At 37.2% G+C, this 19,729-nt stretch overlaps 1 protein-coding gene across 3 annotated transcripts in view; it reads right to left on the bottom strand.

Annotated features, from left to right (window-relative positions):
* Positions 1-19,729, bottom strand: part of cped1 (cadherin-like and PC-esterase domain containing 1) — a 69,032-nt gene that overhangs the window by 35,036 nt on the left and 14,267 nt on the right. For 2 of the 3 annotated variants that reach the window (XM_053241686.1, XM_026922684.3), the window contains exons 3-14: positions 16,332-16,426; positions 14,364-14,445; positions 10,432-10,516; positions 10,167-10,323; positions 6,271-6,401; positions 6,089-6,161; positions 4,882-5,040; positions 3,837-3,941; positions 3,511-3,644; positions 2,323-2,375; positions 2,060-2,246; positions 451-619 (exon numbers count right to left, since the gene is read on the bottom strand). In XM_053241686.1, coding sequence (XP_053097661.1) covers positions 451-619; positions 2,060-2,246; positions 2,323-2,375; positions 3,511-3,644; positions 3,837-3,941; positions 4,882-5,040; positions 6,089-6,161; positions 6,271-6,401; positions 10,167-10,323; positions 10,432-10,516; positions 14,364-14,445; positions 16,332-16,426 — 1,430 coding nt within the window. The remainder of the gene's footprint in view (positions 1-450; positions 620-2,059; positions 2,247-2,322; positions 2,376-3,510; positions 3,645-3,836; positions 3,942-4,881; positions 5,041-6,088; positions 6,162-6,270; positions 6,402-10,166; positions 10,324-10,431; positions 10,517-14,363; positions 14,446-16,331; positions 16,427-19,729) is intronic. The other variant, XM_026922685.3, reaches the window with a different exon arrangement.

Raw genomic sequence — 19,729 nt, 5'->3', positions numbered from 1 at the left:
CACTGGTTAAAATTCAGCCTTAGATAATAGAATTCACTTAAATCTCACCACTTAATGATGATCTGCCACCAATTTCCTCAATTCCACAGCATTATTGCAATCATACACTCACAAAATACAACCAACAGATGGTTGAGCATTATAAATATGTGCTTCAGTCCAGACTATCTGGATATCTGATGCAAAAAAGGGTGGCTGGTATAAATTACTATAAATTACTATAAATTACTATGAATAATTTAGTAATTACAGTGAAACCAATAGCTGTGAGATTGACGAATATTACTCTGGACCCACAGACAGGAGTCAGAAGGGTTAACTCTGTTAAACTCTGCTAAAATTTATCATCGGAAGAAACCCTAATAAATCGCACTAACAGTTAGTCTCTATGATAAAAGTGTCTTTGTAGTTTCTGGTGGAAAAAATGAATGTGTGTGTGAGACTTTGTACCTGTATGAAGCCGCACATCACATACTCGTCAAACATCGGCAGGCTGGGCCGGCTCTCCCGGAATATGTGCAGAGTGTATATCGTCATGACGACAGGCTCCTCCCCTGACTCGTCCATCAGCAGAATGCTGATGCGGCTGTTGCCCAGGCCGAGCGGGTAGTTCGCCGTTCTGAGGAAAACAACAAATAAGTTTATGAGAAACTGACCGTGACTAATATCTCCCTCTCTTTCTCTCTCTCTCTCTCTCTCACAAACACACACGTACACATTGAAGACTACTTCCTCTGTGCTAGGACAAGGAAGATTATACAAGATTAAAAAGCAGGGTCAGGTCAAAAGACAAACTAATATCCATGTTCAAATAAAGACACAATTACTGAGTCCAGCACATGCAGCCATTATTAAAAGGAATTCAGGTAATTGACAGGAATGTTTCATTTTTTGTCAACCTTATCTTCCTCCACCACATCTTGACACGAAACATACTTATAAGGGAAGTCTAAGTGCAGTTGTCAGGGCAGTTAATAAACATTTATGCATAACACATATTTTTGTAAGTTGCTTTCATGTATCAGTGAACCAAAGGTATTTAAGCTTCAAAGGCCACGGACATATTAAAATTAAAAGTTGTGCTGATATTTGCATGGGAAAAGCACTTTCCTTTATGCCTGAAAAAAAATCATGGGAAAGCAGACCCAGAAATTAATCTAATAAATCAGTCAAAGGGTCCTGGGACTGTGAGCAGACACATCAGAGGAGAGAAAGCGATTAGCACAGGAATGCTGGAATGCTGCTCACTCATTGTTCATTGTTCTGATGATGACTAGATTTTCCTAAATATTTTAATAAATTAGTATTTTTCCTTTCTGCTCACATTTGTGAGCTAATCTTGCCTCTGCATTTACACATTATTATGTTCCACCATGTTAGGCTTAGGCATAACATGCATAAAATCTGTAGATTTTTTTAAAGAATAAAATACATAAGTGATAAAACATGACAGGGTGTGCTGTTACAGGAAAACCATCAACGACAGGGTGATGTGATTCAGTATGACCGAGATTATTTTCCTATAACTACACATATACTATAATGATACATCATTCTTTTTATTTGTTTGTTGTTTTTTTAATTCATAATTACCATGAAAAAGCTCCTGTTAGCACTTACATTATAACAACCTCTTTTTTCTCTCTCTTGAATAAAACAAAAATAAAATGCAAAAAATAAAAAAATGTTAGAAATAACTTAAAATTCCCGAAGATTTTCCTGTGTCAGAAAAATGTAAGTAATCCGAAAACCTCAGCATATAACAATTATACATTTTTTAATCCATTATTTAACCCACAAGTCCCTGTGTAATTTGTTACTATAAAAACGATAATGCATTAGACCAATCAGAAACGAGATGCTTAACAGCGCTGTGTTATGAAAACGTGTATACATATATTATATAAAATGTATTCAGGTTACGGGCTTATAACAATGCATTAACACATTTTTTTACGTCTTTCGGTCCAAAGGCTCTGCATGAAAGGAACGACCCAGCAGGCTGTTTGTGTGTATATGGGAAGCATAGATAAATAAAAATGTTAGGATTCAGTCATACCTGGGGCCGCAATGTTCGTCCAGGTGAACGTGGCACTTTGCGCTCACAGGCTCCGGCCTGATCCGGATAGTAACCACGTCAAACGGTACCTCAGCTCGGTACTCCTTCACCCAGGGGTTAAAGAGCGGAGTTAGAACCAGAGGAGGATCGGTATATAGCTGACGGAGATGGGGCTGCACACACCTCCCTATGGAGCACAACGATCAGTTACATGAGACAGTAGCCAACATGAATGTTATTACAGCAATATGAGCAGTAATTACCTGATTCTGGTGGCTGTGAATCCCACTTCTCAGGCCTGTCTGGATCATCACTGCTGTCAGAAAAATCTATTAACTTTCCATATTATTCTCATAAAACTGACCATAAAAGCACAACCAAATATTCCAGTTATAATAAATTTAGTGGTTTTATTGCATCCGTCACATTTTACTATTAAACACACACACACACAGACACTAAAGTGGCCTTTCTTTGTGTTCAAATTTGTTGGGCTGAAAAGGCCCAGATGTGATTGTAACCCATTCAGGATTTGTTTCACAGTTTTGTAAAGCTCCTCAGGGATGCTGCATTGTTGTGTAATGGTGTTGTGCTCCGTCCAGCCCAAATTCATCCCGCCACTTAACATAAATGGGAAAATCTCTCCTTCAGTCACTCTTAACAACATGCCCTATGGGAGCAGAAGCAGAGCCAGTTCTGTAATCGCTTTGGTCCGGTCTGGCAGTATGGAGCTTTTCCTGTCTGTTACGAATCTGAGTGCAGCACTTAGCGGTTTAATGTACCAAACTCCGTCTATTCTTTCTCTCAAACTAACATATGGGGCTCACTGTGTGCACACGAGAACGGTTTATATGTACATGGCAACAGGAGTGGAACCTTTCAGAATTTTTTTTTCATTCACTCTATGTCTGGTGGAAAATAAGACAACTCAATAACTTGTTGAACTCAATAATTATTTACATATTTGATTATTGTGTGGTCAAAAGTGTTATTCTTCACATACTGTACATTCAACAGTGCTGTTGAGCTGTCAAATCTGACTAGTCAGAAAGTTTTGATTAATTTTCTATGACAGCAGCTCGGACAACAGTGCCAGCTGCAAGGCAAACATTATATTAATGTGCTTCTTATAATATGGCATTGTTTCTATAGTAACAACTTACACAGAAACAGGTACAGTATGGTTTGCGCTTAAAATAATCTAAGGCTAATAATAAACAGGTTAAGAAACATGTTGATGTTTAATAAAGAAAAACATATATTTGTTTAAATAAAAAAAATCATTAAAAGTTTTATGCAAGGAGACATTTATTTAATATTTACGGAAAAAGTCTCCAGTTCCAGTGCTTTAAATTTCAAGTAGTCTTATTTCAATGTAAGCAGTGTAATGTAAGGGCAAATATTTAAAATTTTTAAGACACATTAAATTTGTGTGTGTGTGTGTGTGTTACCTCTGTGTGTAGGATGAGCTGAGTTGTTGGAGTAGGGCTGAGAGACCTGGTGCCCTCCCAGAATCCTCTGCAGTAGGGAATCTTTGAAAGACATCATGCCGGAGATTGGAGAAAGGAGATGATCTAGGGTAGAGCTGCCAAGGCACGCGCGCACACACACACACACACACACACACACACACACACACACACACACACACAGTCTTAATACCAACAATGTCTAATGAAGTAAAAGTAACAAACAAGCGTACTATATATAAAACTTTACTTAATATGCAGAATGTGTACTATTTAATTCGTTATAAGATACAGTGATGGTCACTTACCAGATGAAAGCTGCCAGATCTCTTGAGCTGCTGATGAAACTGAAGCAGGAACTGCATTTTATGCGGCGTTAAGCACAAACTGTTTGTCTGCTCACAGCCACTGTACTGTAAACAGAAATAAAGACAAACCGTGCTTTTACAGGTATAAAGCTATGTACTGATTAACCAATAAATTAAAGGGTGACAAAACATTTAAAGCATTGTGCATGAAATGTGAACCATATAAACTCCAAAAAATGTTCAGTTACTCCGGAAACATATTATTCAGCAATATTGCAATGAGTTATTCAGTAACTCCAGTTAAAATAGGAAAAATATGTAGTCACACAAGTGAGGAATAAATCTGTACCTGCTCAAGGCTTCTGGGGGGCTAAATTATGTTGGGCGATATAAAATCTCTATAACCAAACTCCATTTTTATAAAGAAATCATTAGAACAAATGAAAAGCAAAAATGAAATATTTATCCACAAAACACCCGGCATGTATTAAATTAAAAACACACACACATTACTTATTACTTCTGTGTGCAGCACTTATTCCAAAATCTGTTTATACTGTAAATGTTCATGGAATTTACGGCATGAGGAAACCATCTACAGCATCAAATACTATTTAGAAAAATGATGAAATGATAGAGCGAGCATCACTTTAAACACTCTCTCACCCAGCAAAGATAGTAGCATTACTATGCTTTTCAGGAAACTAGGCCTTAAACACTAATATAATGTTACAGTTACTCAGACTTTTTTTTTCGCTTTCCAGTAATTAAAATGCAGAAATATGTTTTATATGGTCTCATTTTTGTCTGGGCTGTGTTTACAAAAAATGTGTGAAAATAAAAAATTAAAATAAAATAAATAAAAAAAACACTCCATCTACCGCATCAGATCATGGCAATAAAATGCTAAAGAATATAAAAAAGAGACATCTCAGATATTAGCAGGTCCATACTTACTTTTAGCACTATATAATACTATGTCTATTTGTTTCATTGCAGTTACTCAATAATGTGCTTTAGAATTAACTAAATAACAAGCTGAGACCTTGATTTCCGCTGTATCCTGAATACTTTGAGGAGATCTGTCCTCACTGCTGCATGCTGGGAAGAGGAGCTTCAGCATGTCTTCTAATATGTACTCTTTGGTGATCTGCCCGTCAAAGTCTGGATCTTTTATACCGTCAAAGTGCAAGTCAGTCTGCACCTGAGGGGAAGAGTGTAGGAAATGAGAACTGATGTAGAGAATGAATGTGAGCTTTTGCTGCCATCTAGTCTTCAGTATTGATGGCAGCAGTTGTAAATGGATGACGCATGCACTGAAGCTTTTCTAACAACTCTAGAAACATCCACGAGCAAGATAAACATGCTACACTTTCTACCAAGCAAAAGCAGATTAGAAATCTTATAAGTACACTTCTAAGTACAGAGGAAGAAGGGATAGCATTGTCAGTGTGAAGTGATACTGACTAGGTCAGGGGTGTCCAAACTTTTATTCAAAGGGTGCCAGATTAGACCACATCAAAATTCCTGAGGCCTGGTTATCAAAATTTTATTTATGAATTAGGCAAAATACTAAATATTTACTATATATTGGTCATATAGACACCCCTGTTCTATATTACCAATAGCATTTGCTAATAACAGCATTAGCAACACAGTACAGTTAATTGCTAATTGAGTCATTAGATAAAAATATGACAAGTTCAGTTTTAATCACCACTAACCTGTATTATTTGTAACATAAAATATTGGTTTTATTTATTCATTAATAGTTTAGTGAAATTAAGCAAACTAGCCAGCTACTCAAACATTAGCATTAACTAGCTAGTTAGCTTACCTAATCTTACCCTTCAACAGTATTATTTTAATATTTATTATTATTAGGTTAGGATTCCTAGCGAGATAGCTACTGCTAATCAAACTAGTACATTATGTAATTACTAGCTGTGTTTGTTAGCAATTAAGTGAACTACATTTACATGTAAATAAAACTGGTAGCCATGTTTGCTAGAAAGCTATTGGATACACTTTTTTACTAACAATGAGTAAATTAGGTAAATATAGTATGCATTACTATTTTCACCTGAGCATTCAACGTTTCTGCTTTAAATGAATTTTACATGATTTAACTTTATGTATATATGATTTTTTTTATATGTTAGTGTTACATGCATTAAAAAGCCCTCAACTGTGCAGTATTTCTGTGACATTTGTTAAGAGTGTACAGGTTAGAGGCAGGTTTGCAGTCATACCTTAACCGCTACAGGACGCACAGAGGCATTGTAATGCAATGTGAAAGTCATCAATTGAAAACACAGTGAACACCTAGGAGGAAAAAACATATATAAATGCCACTTGTATCCCTCTTCATGTGTCCCTATATTATAGTGTTGAAATGTCTGATTTGATGTGTGTGTATATATGTGAGAGAGACCTCGGTGGAGAGCTGGAGTCGGCGGTGGTTAAAACAGCAGCTGTTAGAACCTCACTGATGACCTGCTTCATGAGTTCAGACGCCTGGAGAGCCGCTGTAGGATCCAGCCTATCTGCAAAGAATGACTGCAGCTGAAACACAAACACACACCATCGCAAAATGTAAGGCATTCTTAAAATCTAAATTTAAATTCATTCTTGATTCTTGTACAGAGACAGATATAGGAACAAAAGCACTAACACACACCATTTGTGTACTTTACCTGTATTAATTTTGCAAAGGCTTTATCTCAAGTACTTCCTGACTTAAGTAAGACATCATCCATTTCACGCACTTAAAGTAGCAAACAGTAATAAAGCACCAAAATGTTTGGCATTTTACAGTAACTGTCCATTTTCCATTGGCCACCAGTCTAGTACCAGAGATTCCAGTTCAGCCCTTTTAGAATCTTATTAGAACTCTACTTGTATTTTATTGGAAATAATGTCTTGTTATTAGAAATTACAGAGGGTGCTTTGGGAGCTTTTAAATCCTAAAATGTTTTCTTTAAAATTAGAGTATTTTCTAATTTTTCTAGAGTATTTTATCCTAGTAATTTACACACACATGGAACACAAAGTTTTAAACAGTTCTTCTCTTTTATTTAAATCTTACATATACTTGCTGAAAATTAAATATTAGCACAAGATGTGCTGTTTTTCCGGGTAATTTCAGTAAAATTTTGTAAACATATTCATACGGCAACTTTGCATAGTAAAAAAAAATTACAGTGGAAAAGTGCACGTTTTAGATTCTTAAAAATATCACATTGAATTCCCATATAGACCTGAATAGGAACCCTAAATGTATCCCATTAAAAAATCCTGTAGCAGTGGTCCTACAGGATATTTACGTCTTGTCCTTTTAGACAATTCCTACAGGAATCCTATAAGAATGGTTCCAAAATATGACAAAAATTCTAATTAGTTTCTTATTGGAATTCTTTAGGATTTTTTGACAAGGGAACATTTAAACTAAGCATTTTACATCCCAGTTAAGCACAGTATGATAAATGGCCAAATAAAGAAGCACTTTTCAGTCAAATGCACAACTGGCAATATCAGAAATGGATGCTTGAGCAAACATGAAAGACAGTTGTGCAGAGAAACCAGTCAGTTGTACATTATGTGCCATGAAAGCAAATGTCAAACGCTTCAGAAACTTGGTAATGACACAATCGTCTCTGTAGGTGGCAGCAATGTGTAAAACTTTTGGCCCAGATTGAAATGAGATGTAGATGAGATGTGCTGGCTCGCTTGTTTCCCACGCACACACTTAGAGAGTTTATTGACTTCTGAATAACCCACAGATAAACTGGTGAGCGTGCATACAAATGTACACACACAAATGAAGAGCTGAAATGCATTAACACACATTAACACAAATACACAAACTCACACAAACACACACCCTATAGATCCTTGTGAAGTAAAGAGTAATTTGTTTTAAATGCTTTCAACATGTTGCTTCTTCTCCATTGCATCAATGGCTTCCTAGTTGGTTTGGAGTGAAGCGTCATAAATAAATAATAGATAAATAATCTCCACTCCCTATTTTCCACACACACAAACACACGCACACACACATTTCCCTCTCTCCTCCTTACTTCCTCCATGTGATGAGAGTGTTTACACTCACCAGTAAAAGTCTAATGAGCATCCCATGCCAAGTGTTAACTCCATCCATAAATGCACCATCTTCCAAAACCACTCTGTTTCAGTACTTACTCAAATCCTCAAAATATGTTTCTAACCATTCACAAACATAGAAATGCCTTGTAATAAACCCACAATTTCCAAATATATGCTTTAGGTTTTCTCACTTTTGCTGTTGGTGGCAGCATTGAAGCAGCTGCCCTCAACTTCCTTCCTTTGGAGCTTTCAAAGGAAACAAATGGTGCAAGACCTTGGGCTGTCTGTCTGTAGGCCAGTGTATTAAGGATTGTAAGCACAAAAAATATCATGTGCTTCATATTTTCAAAATCTGGGGGCACGATGGCTTAGTGCTTAGCACATTTGCCACGTTTTGGGCTGGGGGTTCGAATCCCACCTCCACCCTGTGTGGGCAGCATATGCATGTTCTCCCCGTGCTTCGGGGGTTTCCTCCGGGTACTCTGGTTTCCTTCCCCAGTCCAAAGACATGCGTTGTAGTCTGACTGGCATTTCGAAATTGTCCGTAGTGTGTGAATGTGTGTGCGATTGTGCCCTGAGATGGGTTGGCACCCTGTCCAGGGTGTCCCTTGCCTTGTGCCCCAAGTTCCCTAGGATAGGCTCCAGGCTCCCCTGCGACCCTGTGCAGGATAAGCATTATAGAAAATGGATTGATGGATAGATCTTCAAACTCTACTAGTTACTAGTCACTGGGTTACATGAATATTATCGCTGGGGCTGGCTTCAGTGATAATGTATCTAAGCCTTTTTATCAAGTGAAGCTAGGAAGCTTGTGAAGGTTGTCTAGGATTTATATTATAATGTATAGTATAATATGAGTTTTCTGGGCTGCTATGAGTCACTCTGACAATCCTAGAATAGTAGCTCACAGTAATTCACTTTCAGAGCTGTTACACAAGTTTCCCACATACACCATACACCAGCTCATATACGTCCAATATCATTACACTTGAAAGCAGTACAGACAAAGACCCGCCCCCAAATTTCCAGTACAGCCTCACAAAGCTGCAGACATCATAACACAGAAGCCTTTCCCTTTCAACATGGTCTTTTTAGCTAGCTAGGTAAATTAAGCTAGCTATCTCATAACCATTACCCCCACAGAGAGCAGCTTAAGTCACTTCGCAGTCCTGTACAAGAAACCCGTTTCTGTCAGATCTTCGTAAATAACAAGGCTGCTTAAAATGAAGAACACTGAATATGGTACAGGTAGCTAGAGTCAATTCCCTTCTCAGGATAGCCTTTAATAAATCTCGAAACCAAAATAATAATAATAATAATAATAATAATAATAATAATAGATAAATGTGTATCTCTATCGTCCCTGAAACGTTGTAGGGTCACAAATCCAGTTGATTCCTTTTGGTCTGGTTCATGTCTTTTTTTCTTTTCTCAATTTCTTCCTCCATCCAAGTAATAGCTAGCTACAAAGATTTCCTCACTCCCTGACCACAGTCTCCTCACATTTTCCATAAACTGACACTGATTAGATAAAAGGTTGATAAAATGTGCTTATTTCACTGGGATGATCTGTCAAAGTTGTAAAGCATGCAAGTAGAAATAGGTAATAACATGTTGCATATTAAATTACAGGCAGATTCTTGGTATAAAATATTCTGAGCCAAAATAATCATATCACTTAACATTTTTGTATAAAATATTGCCATTTGACATGCCAGATGAGCAACAAAAAAAAAAGAATCTCCACCCCCACTGGAAAAAAAAAAGCTGAAATGAAATCATTGCATTACAATATAATGAGCGTAGAATATACAATACATAGATTATTGGTACATGCATATCTGTAACACTACTTTAAATAAAAACTCCAACCAAAAAGTTTTCTGGTAATGAATTCAATGAATAAATTTGTGGAATAACAACTTTTTTAATTGAGTGGCTAGAATATAGACAGCTCGAAGCACAAAGTAACATAAAATATTAAGATTTAGCATATTGCATAGAAATTATTGTATAATATTAAGTCTGCATGTTGATGTGACGCATAACGTATAAGATGTATAATACGCAACCAAACGCCCATGAAATCTATTTAAAAACACTAAATAAGAGACAGCTTTTCATTCAGCTCTCTGCTGGCTTCTTATTTTTATTTTATTTTTATTGTTTAATTCATGACATGTTGTAGCAGAATGGCACGCTAAACAGATAAGGAAGCTACTTTACCTGAGTAATATAACTGTGTTTGTCCAGATGAGTCCTGACCAAGCCTGTACGATGCAGGAATGCAGTGAGGGGCGTCGCTGACGCGACCAAGACATATACATTCACTAAGGCTACCAGACCCTGATTGGCTAGGGAGCCAGACTGGATAGCTTGGGTCCTAACAAACACAAGAGCAGAGATAGGAATTAAAAAAAAAAAAAAGTGATACGTGATTTAAAAAAATAAGTCACTGTTCAAAAAACCTTTGTTAAAAGAGGGATCTAACCAGATGTGTTCAGTGTGATGAGGAGTTCTTCCCAGTTCTGGTCTGGAGGAGGTGCAGGCAGATGGAATTATGGGTAATGACATGCCTGAAAATGAAAAATCAAAAGTGGAAAGGGAGTTAGAAATATTTATCTTTGCATCAGCAGTTGTTCTGTTTCACAAATATTGACAGATTTTGGGTCTAAAAGAAGAACTGCTGCCACCTTCATTTTACAGTCAGAGTAACTTATTTATCTCATTCACACACCTGAACAGCTGAGGGTTAAGGGCCTTGCTCAAGATTCAGGAGTGGCAGTGCTGGGATTTGAACTCATAACCTTCCAGTCAGTAGGCCAATATCGTAACTACTGAGCTACCCCTATCCCCTTCATGAGTGATACATCCTAAAATTTGCACATAACTGGACATTTAAGTCAAACACACAGCAGGTTCCATTTGGTACCCTAAAGGATTATTTGGTTTGTCTCTTTAAAATAACATTTAAATGGTTCTACATAGAACCCTACAACTGAAAAAAAAAAAATCCAAGTGGAACCCAAGAAAAACCCACATTAATTCTAAACAAACTTGGACTTTGTAATTACGACTTGCAAAATGAGAAATTGTAGTTGCATCGAGTTCCAGAGGGAAGGAATAACATTAAGACAAATTACTATAGACATTTTTTTATAGCTCAAATGGAGCCAAGACGTGACCAGTATGGAGGCAAAAAATCCCTGTTATTTCCAGAAGCTGTTCTCTTGAAACCATCAGAACTGGACCTTAGACTCACACTCGAATGTTTCACTGCTAATCGTGAAGCAGCTGGGATGAAAATCAGCACCTGCAAGTCTGACGCCTCTGGTTCTCTCCCTGAAAAGTCCCTGTAATTCCTTGGAAGTCAGGGATGGGATGCTCTGGTACAGCATTCCAGATGGCAGGGGGTCATGGAGGCCTTGGCTGAGGTGTGTGATTTAAGATTACGCTGTTGGCTTTCCTCACAAATCTCTTATTGTAGATATCCTGTCCGGGTGGGGGAGTGATGAATTGGGCTGTTTTTGCCACTAGGAATGAAAATACCATAGAAGACCACAATGCAGCTGGTCAGTATGTTCTTCGCTTAATTTCCTAGCTTAACAGACTGGGGTCTGCCAGTGATAAAGTCCCAAACCCATTTGCAGAGTGTGTTGTTTAGACCTAGTTTTCAGAGTTTAGACACTAGCTATGCAGGGATAATGGTGTTAAATGGTGAGCTGAATTTGTTAAATAATATTCTTACATAGATGGTCTTTAAAAAAACAGTCCCATGCACATCTCTAGTTGAGATCAATTACAAACTCAGGTGATGATGCTGAGGATGAGGCACCATCAGAGCCAGAACTCACACCCCATGCTGATATCACTGGCTTTTCTACTTCTGGGTTTTTTTCATTACGTTACAAACCTATCGTGATTTCTGACTGGAGTGAGCATTACTGGGTGATAGTTATCCTTATAAGCATGTGGCAGTGGATTTCTTAGGCACTAGGCTGCTAGCTGTGGCACTAAAGATGAAGTAGCCTGGGTTGGTACTGTAGTAAAGATGGTGGCCAACTGAAAGGCACAAACTTTAAGTTCCCATCCTATGCCATCTGGACCAGTAGAGCTTTGTGCATGTGTGTTCTAGTCAGGATTTTCCTTGCTTCATCCTGGGACAGAAAGAGTAATTGGTTGATTCAACATTGTTTCAAACTGGGAAAAAAAGGTCATCCAGAAGCAGGCAACATAGCAGCTGGGACACTTTAATTTTGGCCTTGTAGTCAGTAATTGTCTGAATTCCATGATCCAAGTTCTTGAGAAAATAGTTTTCTACTTGCAGTTTGTAATTGTTTTAGCAGTGTTGCTGCCATGAAAGCTTCTCTGCTGCACTTCAGTGTTTAGTTAGGGAGTCTTTTTGACAGTCAGTATGATTGAAGTCACCAGCAATGATGTTTGTTGCTCCTGGGTGAAGAGAGTAGATAGAGTGGATCACTATTTGGCAGGATGTTAACTCATTTCGCTGAAGTCTAAAACACTGCAGTAAAGCTATCTTTCTATAAGACATTCAGGTTTTATGGTTGGCATCATCACTTCTTCCATCTCTGGTGAGAATGACAAAAGGACCGATGAAGCCTAGGTCTGGAAAGTTTTCACAGTTTAGCTTTCTTCCAGAGCAGAGTTTATTTCAACCAAAAGTATGTTTGCTCAAAAACCTAGGAGCAGTTCCTTTGGTCTAACAGTGGTCTAGGATTCGCTTTGAGTGAACTCAGGGTCCCGTGTGAAAGTGATCCACTCCATGGGCTGCACATCAAATATTGTGATTTGCTTCAATTTGTCATGCCACTTCCTGTTTAAAATTCCAGCATGGAAATAAGCCCAGACTCCTGTATTTGGGCTATGTGTATAAACACCCATCTTGAACATTTTCAATGTTTGTGAGGTTTGCCAGTAAAGTGTGTGTGCAAAGATGACCTGATCAAGTATAATGAAAATTAAACAGAAAATAACAATACAAGGTGTCTGAAAAGTCAGGAACCAATGGGAACCAATATGTTGAGGAAATGTCTTGATTCAAATATGTTGAGCAAAATCCACAAAAACATGATACAGCAACTGAGAAAATGCATAGAGTGTAAGGGTGAACATGTAGAGCATATGTTGTAAATAATAAATTCAAAATTAATTATATGTAGTTTTATTCTTTTGACAATTCAGACAATTTTATAATAACCAACCGTCCTCATATAGATGGTGCTAGCTGCTGCTTCTGGAAGTATATGATGATGTGTAAATGAGTTAAGGTATTTTTGAGAATAATAAATGCATTGTCAGCGATTTACTTCACTCTGTGTATGTCTATGAAATGTTTATTCCATCAGTACATCTTATTTAGCATAAATAGGCTGTCTCCATTCACAACCAGGCTTTAATATATGACCAATACAAACTACAAATACAGCACTATGCATGATACAGACATATTTTACTCCCCAAAGCCTTGGAAAAGTGGTTGCCCCATTTCATGGAAAAACCATAAATATCTCCATAAAACACTTGAACGTGAGAGCAGTGCTGTAACTGCATTCAGCCCAATCAGTGACTAAACAGATACCTCATGTGTGTTTGTGTATGTTCCATGCCTTCAGATGTTATCATGAAAAGGACACAACCTTTTCCAGCTGCCCTTCAAACAACCAGGACTCAATCGGCCATCATTTGTGTGGGAGGCATGCCAAGAGGAAAGACAATATTGTTCCAGACCTGGAGACAATAACCCTCTTTCACAAGGAACAGCACAGCTACACAGCCGTGGGCCAAGGAGCAAAATCAATCACTACTGTCCTGAAACGGACAAGCAGTTATCTTCATCCAGCGGTGATAGCCATAATTAGCTTGAAGAATCAAACACAAATAGGCATCATGATCTTCAAAGACCTTCCCTGAATGCCAGCTTTTTATAAGCTGTACTGCTTATTTAGAAAAAGATGAGTCTTTTATAATGGATGTATATTATAAGAGAGGTTTAATGGGCAATTATAAAGATTATATGGCATTTGAATTGTATATTTACCCTCTTAAACAGTTACTGTGGCAAGGACGTCTGGGTAAATATCATCTAAGATGCTGACCTTTCTCAGTAATTACAGACTCAGCAGAGATCTAAGGTACACTCCACTTTCATGACTAGGCTCCACAAATGCTTAACTGGAAGTGTTCATCTGTGACACACGCAAACACACACACACACACACACACACACTCTAAATATTACTCCTAATCAAGATCGGTTTATTACATTCTGGTTGTTTCATTAAACGACTTTACCTTTTCTATGTTGGAATCATTGACGCTCTGGGTTATGTCAGATATGAAACTTTTCATATCCACAACACCTGAATGCAGTTTGACACTGTCACATTAAACACTTTCACCCACCTGAGAAACGGCTGTCCGTTAGAAATCGACAGACTCCGCCCATATCCATGAAAGCCCCAACAAACGCTGGTATAATGTTGACCTAAGAAGAGACAGGACCGTTGTTTAAAGACTAACAAAAATCACTAGGCTGTATGTCTAAAATAACATTATGCCATAGCACTGATGAATTCTCAAATCTGATTGGTCAGAAGGTGTTGAATAATTTTCAATACAGCAAAGCCTGGACAATAGTGCTGGCTGTAATTCAAATCACAGGTTTATATTAATGTGCTCGCCCTAATATGTATTGTTTAACACTGACACAAACACTACACATGCTCTAAGACTAATAATAAATAGACTGAAATGTGCTGTTGGTTAACAAAAAATCTATAATCTTTAATATCATAAATCGGAAGGAGTCTCCAGTGTCAGTGCTGTGTAATGGTCAAGTTTTCCACTATGGGGAAGTCTTCAGGACAGACAACTTTGCCCGAGTTGCTTTTTTTTTTTATGTTATTATCTTGAAGAGAGAGAAAAGAGAAGATGCTTTTCTGACAATGTTGGACGTCCCACAACATTAGCTGTAACTATAAATGCATAAAGATTATACTGTGACCAAGAAAAAAAAGATTGTTATCTTTGGCAAATTGCTGTTGTATAAGAGGATGGTTATACAGCTTTACATTTTCGACACATCTCACCACCCTATCATTGACTATTATCCTATAACAGCATGCCGTATAGTGTTTTATTCCTTACTTAATGTATGGTTAACTCCTCTTGGTTGGACGATTCTGATGGTATACAGTAATGTTTGCATTAAATTTGTTAACTCAGTGCCACATATTAACACAAGTCCTCTAAACACAAGAGTTTAGAGGATGACATGACACCAGGAAACTTTTAGCTTTGGAATCGCATGCTAAGATTAGCTAGCACGGTCAGCTGATTAGCAATGTTAGTGATAAAAATCATTTTATTGTTGTTTTTGTTGGTATATTTTGTTATCTACTGCTGGTATAATAAATTAGTGAGAATATGACAATGCAAATTGAGACTTTGATAATGAAATGCCAGTTGTGTCTACCTGTAACAAATGCAGGCTATTTTACTAGCAATTAGCTAGCAAGATAGCTAAGGTGCTATGTTAGATAGTATGCTAACAAAATCTTCATGCATATTTTGACAGGTTTAGCTACTGTTAAATATCAAAAATCACAAAAAATACCATATACTGAAATCTTGATAAAAGTGACCTAGTCTACTAGCAGTTAGTTAACTTAGAAAACTTAGCTAATGCTAGTAATGAACACTTTTAGACAGGTTTGTCTGCTGTTTAACAAATTAATCACTGAGAATGTGATAAGTTAATCATAGAGTCTAGAGTCAGATACTGAAATGTCACTCTTGTGTACCTGTGAAAAAAAGAGTTAACTAGCCAGCTAGCTAGGTTAGCTAATATTAGTGATATTAGGTTATTTATGGATATAGAGATGTTCCTAGGCCATTTTAAGCATTTTATTTTTCTACACAGATTATTGTATGGTTTAAAATGACATGCTCAGGGGTCTGAGAACCTGAGGGCCTGTTGCCCACTAATATTTGAGCCAGTAAACAACAGTTGTCCATGGATTTTGTTAAAGATATAATTGGCTCAGCAGCTTGGCTACGGTAGCATGCTAAGTTATGTTAGCTGTGTATTGGCTTTATTTGGATAGTTTATTTGGACAGGGAGATGAGATCACAGCATGAAGGAGTGCTCTTTCTCAGCTCCGGGTTTGAGCCACGCTGAGGTCTGCCTTCTATAAATATTTTTGACTCCCAATCTCTTGGCTAGATCTGATTTCACATCCATTTCCAACAACACAAAACAGGAAGAAGTGGAATTTCATGAAATCGCTTTCATATCGTATTATACTACATGTGAGAATTCTTTTATACGGTACTGAGCCTAAGCGTGATGTGTACAACTAGCTTTCTTACCCTCTGGTATGGCTGAGAATGGGCAAAGTTGATTTTTCGGAGGCAACTTTTTTCTGTTCCTTTGAGACATATCAAGAGAGACCATTCCTGACCATCTGTGGATAGAGAGAATAATGAAATGAGGAGAAAATAAGACAGAAATATGTGCGAGAGGCTAAGCTTCAGAGTAAAAATGTGCTTTTATAGCCCTCAAAAGAACAGTAAAAGTAGATTATATAAGCCTACAGCAACACATAATGAAAGAATGGAAGCAAGAGACAAGAAAGAATCATGAAAATGAACAGAGGTCAAATTCTTCATGGTTATAGACTTAGTGTTCAATCCCCCAATTAAAGCACAGGGCCTCAAGTTCCTAATTAACCTGCTGTAGCAAACCTGTAAACCCAAGTAAAAGTCAAAGAGTGGGGTTACCCAGAATCCCATGCTGACCTCCTAATTCCTGTGGGCAATTTAGCATGGAAAATGCCTAGATTTCCAATAGATAATACACTTATGATCAAGCTTAGAGACTCAAACAAACACATAGAGAAGGAGAAACGTAAAAATCTACTGTTTTAAGAGGCGGGAAAGTGTAAGAGATTGAAAGGAGACACATCTGGGAGTAATTGTGGTGGCCAGCAGAGCTGGAGGAAATGGGCTATGTGTGTTTAGTGTTCAATCCAGGCACTGTTGTGTGTGTGTGTGATTCTGAATAACAGGAAGTACCGTGCAAGACCTGAGGGCATTGTTGCAAATCTGCACTGTTCAACTCTTAACACAAGATATTATTGCGGGTGTGCTACTGTATGAAAATAATCAACATTTGTTAAAGACTACTTTTTTTAATCAACAACACGTCATACTTTTAAACCTCAACACACTCAAACACACACCACATTTTCTGTCACTGTTTAAAGACAGAGATGTCACTTCTACAGTTGAGGTAATTCCTCAGTAGTGCTAGTGTGTGTGTGTGTGTGTGTGTGTGTGTTTGTGTGTGACTAGCATGTGATCAGTCAGCAGAATTCTCAATCTGGCAGGCAGCTGCTTATGGCCTTCTTCTGAGTTAAACATACAATAAATACCGGGCATACATTTGTAAACACTGAATACACACCTGCTCTAAGCCTCACACACAGTTACACACACGAGCGCACACGCACATGCGCATACACACGCACACACACACACAGTCCCACAAACTGCCATTACATCAGTCTGATCATACCAATCAATTGTACATACACTTTAGGCAAGATTATTTGAATATTACAAAATACAGATATACAGTCAGCTCCAAAATTATTGGCACCCCCAAAAAGATTATTAAAATATGTCTTTATTCTTAATTTAGCTCAATTTCATACTGAAAATATGAGTGAAAATTAACATTTAATCTAAACAAATTCATTCTAAGAAAAAAAGCATAACTTATTTATTGAATATTTGCTGTTATAAGATTACAATAAACAAATATAAGATTATTAAACATTTCTCTAGACTGATTTTGTTACTGATTTTAAGCTTGAAATCATCTTAAGTTTTCTAATTGTATGCATTTATTTTTAGAGAGAAGCTAAATGATCTGCCAATAGAATAAAAACATATAAAACACACATCTAGAAACAAGCCAAATAATCTTATAATTGATCTATAATAATCTCATAAGAACAAATATTAGATAAATTCACCCATATTCAAGACAAGAGAGAGTGAGAGCAACAAATACTTACTTGTATCAAGTCAGTACTTGTTTAACTGTATTGTTTATTTGATATAATACTGTATACTATATATCGAGAAAGAGAGTGATTCACAGACCTAATGATTACTCATCCTTAACAAGGGTGCCAATAATTCTGGAGCTGACTGTAAACATTCTACTAGCTCTGTTTCTTTTGCAAGTATCTCTCTGGCATATCAAACCAAACATCGACAGCCCCAGGAGTGTATATGAAATAAGTTACTCTTTAATTAAACATAATACACAGAGATACTTGGGTAAATTATTATCATTATCCCTGGTAAAATATTACATGGTAGATTTTGCCACAGTGACCACATCGTTCCATCACATTGAACTCATTTCATTGACATTCTTCTAACCCTGTGGTAGAAGGATGGAGGGATGGAGGATTAAAATTTAAACAGGGTTTAAAATCAACAGGACTCATCAGTCCAGTAAGCAAATAAACATCATAATGTGAAGATGTATCAATGTTGTTACGAATTACGTCACAATATTCTTTTATGATAGTTGCTATCATAGTGGTTTTAAAATGCTGACTAAATCCAGTTTTACTCACAATAATTACATAAGTATCTGACAGAAATTATTTTTTTTTACCTCCTTTTCTTTCTTCTTTGTTAAATACTTTATTTATTTTTTTTTAGAGAAAAACTTTTGATGTGTATCAGGATGAGACATTTTTTTGTAGCTCTCCTACACCCTAGTGCAAACATGCCACCAATTACAGCATTGAAGGTGTGTGGGTGTGCATATGTGTGTGTGTGTGCGTGTTTATGTAGGAGAGCAATTCAGCAGAGATCAACTGATATGCATGACCCCATTCTTCAGTGATCCCTACATCTTTAGGCTACTAATAAACAGTAAAATCTTGACCAAAACGAGCACTAAACGTCCTTTTTATTCCTCATTTCTTCTTTCAGAACTAACTTCTGTACTTCTGTACTGTATTGTAAATACGCTCACATGATTACCTGTTTATGATGTTGGGACAGCTTCAGTGACTGAAAAATAAATCTGTGTTAATGTTAATGTAAATCTGTGTTAATGTTGTAACTGCAGAAATCAAAGTCACTAAGAAACATCTACTTTTTTTCTGCTACATAATACTCTTGTTCTGAGACAATGGCTTAAACAATTATTGTTGACAATTCCTACACAAATTTCCATGTTACTTGTATTAGTAAAGAATAAAAAATATTGATTATTGCACCTTAAATAATTATTTTACGTCACTCACTTGTCTTGCTATAGAGATATTTTCGGTGTCTTTGAAAGCAGGATAATTAACTGCACTGCCCTCAGGTGGATTATTTTGGTGCAACAGAAAAGTGTATGTCCTATCGCCAGGACTTCACGAGCTCGAATCCTGATGATGCCACTGCCAAAGAGCCAAGGGAGCCTAATTGGCCGTGCTCTCTGAGTGAGCTTGATGGCATTCTCTCTCTCTCTCTCACACCTGTCAATCAGAGCAGCATCTGTGAGCTCATGTATGTGGAAGAGGGCAGATTGAGCTTTCCTCAGAGTGTGTTACACTGCCCTGTGACGCTGCACGAGACGCTGTTGGTTGGCTTCATGTGTTTTGGAGGTAGCACGTGTTAGCCTTCACCCTCCCTGGTTGATAGCTATTGTATGATAAGGGAGAGCTGATTGGAGGGAGGAAATAATTTAT

The sequence above is a fragment of the Pangasianodon hypophthalmus genome, chromosome 18 (genome assembly GCF_027358585.1).
Source record: "Pangasianodon hypophthalmus isolate fPanHyp1 chromosome 18, fPanHyp1.pri, whole genome shotgun sequence".
Lineage (NCBI taxonomy): Eukaryota > Metazoa > Chordata > Actinopteri > Siluriformes > Pangasiidae > Pangasianodon > Pangasianodon hypophthalmus.
The sequence above is the reverse complement of the archived record's forward strand: the minus strand, read 5'-3'. Positions and strand labels throughout refer to the sequence as shown.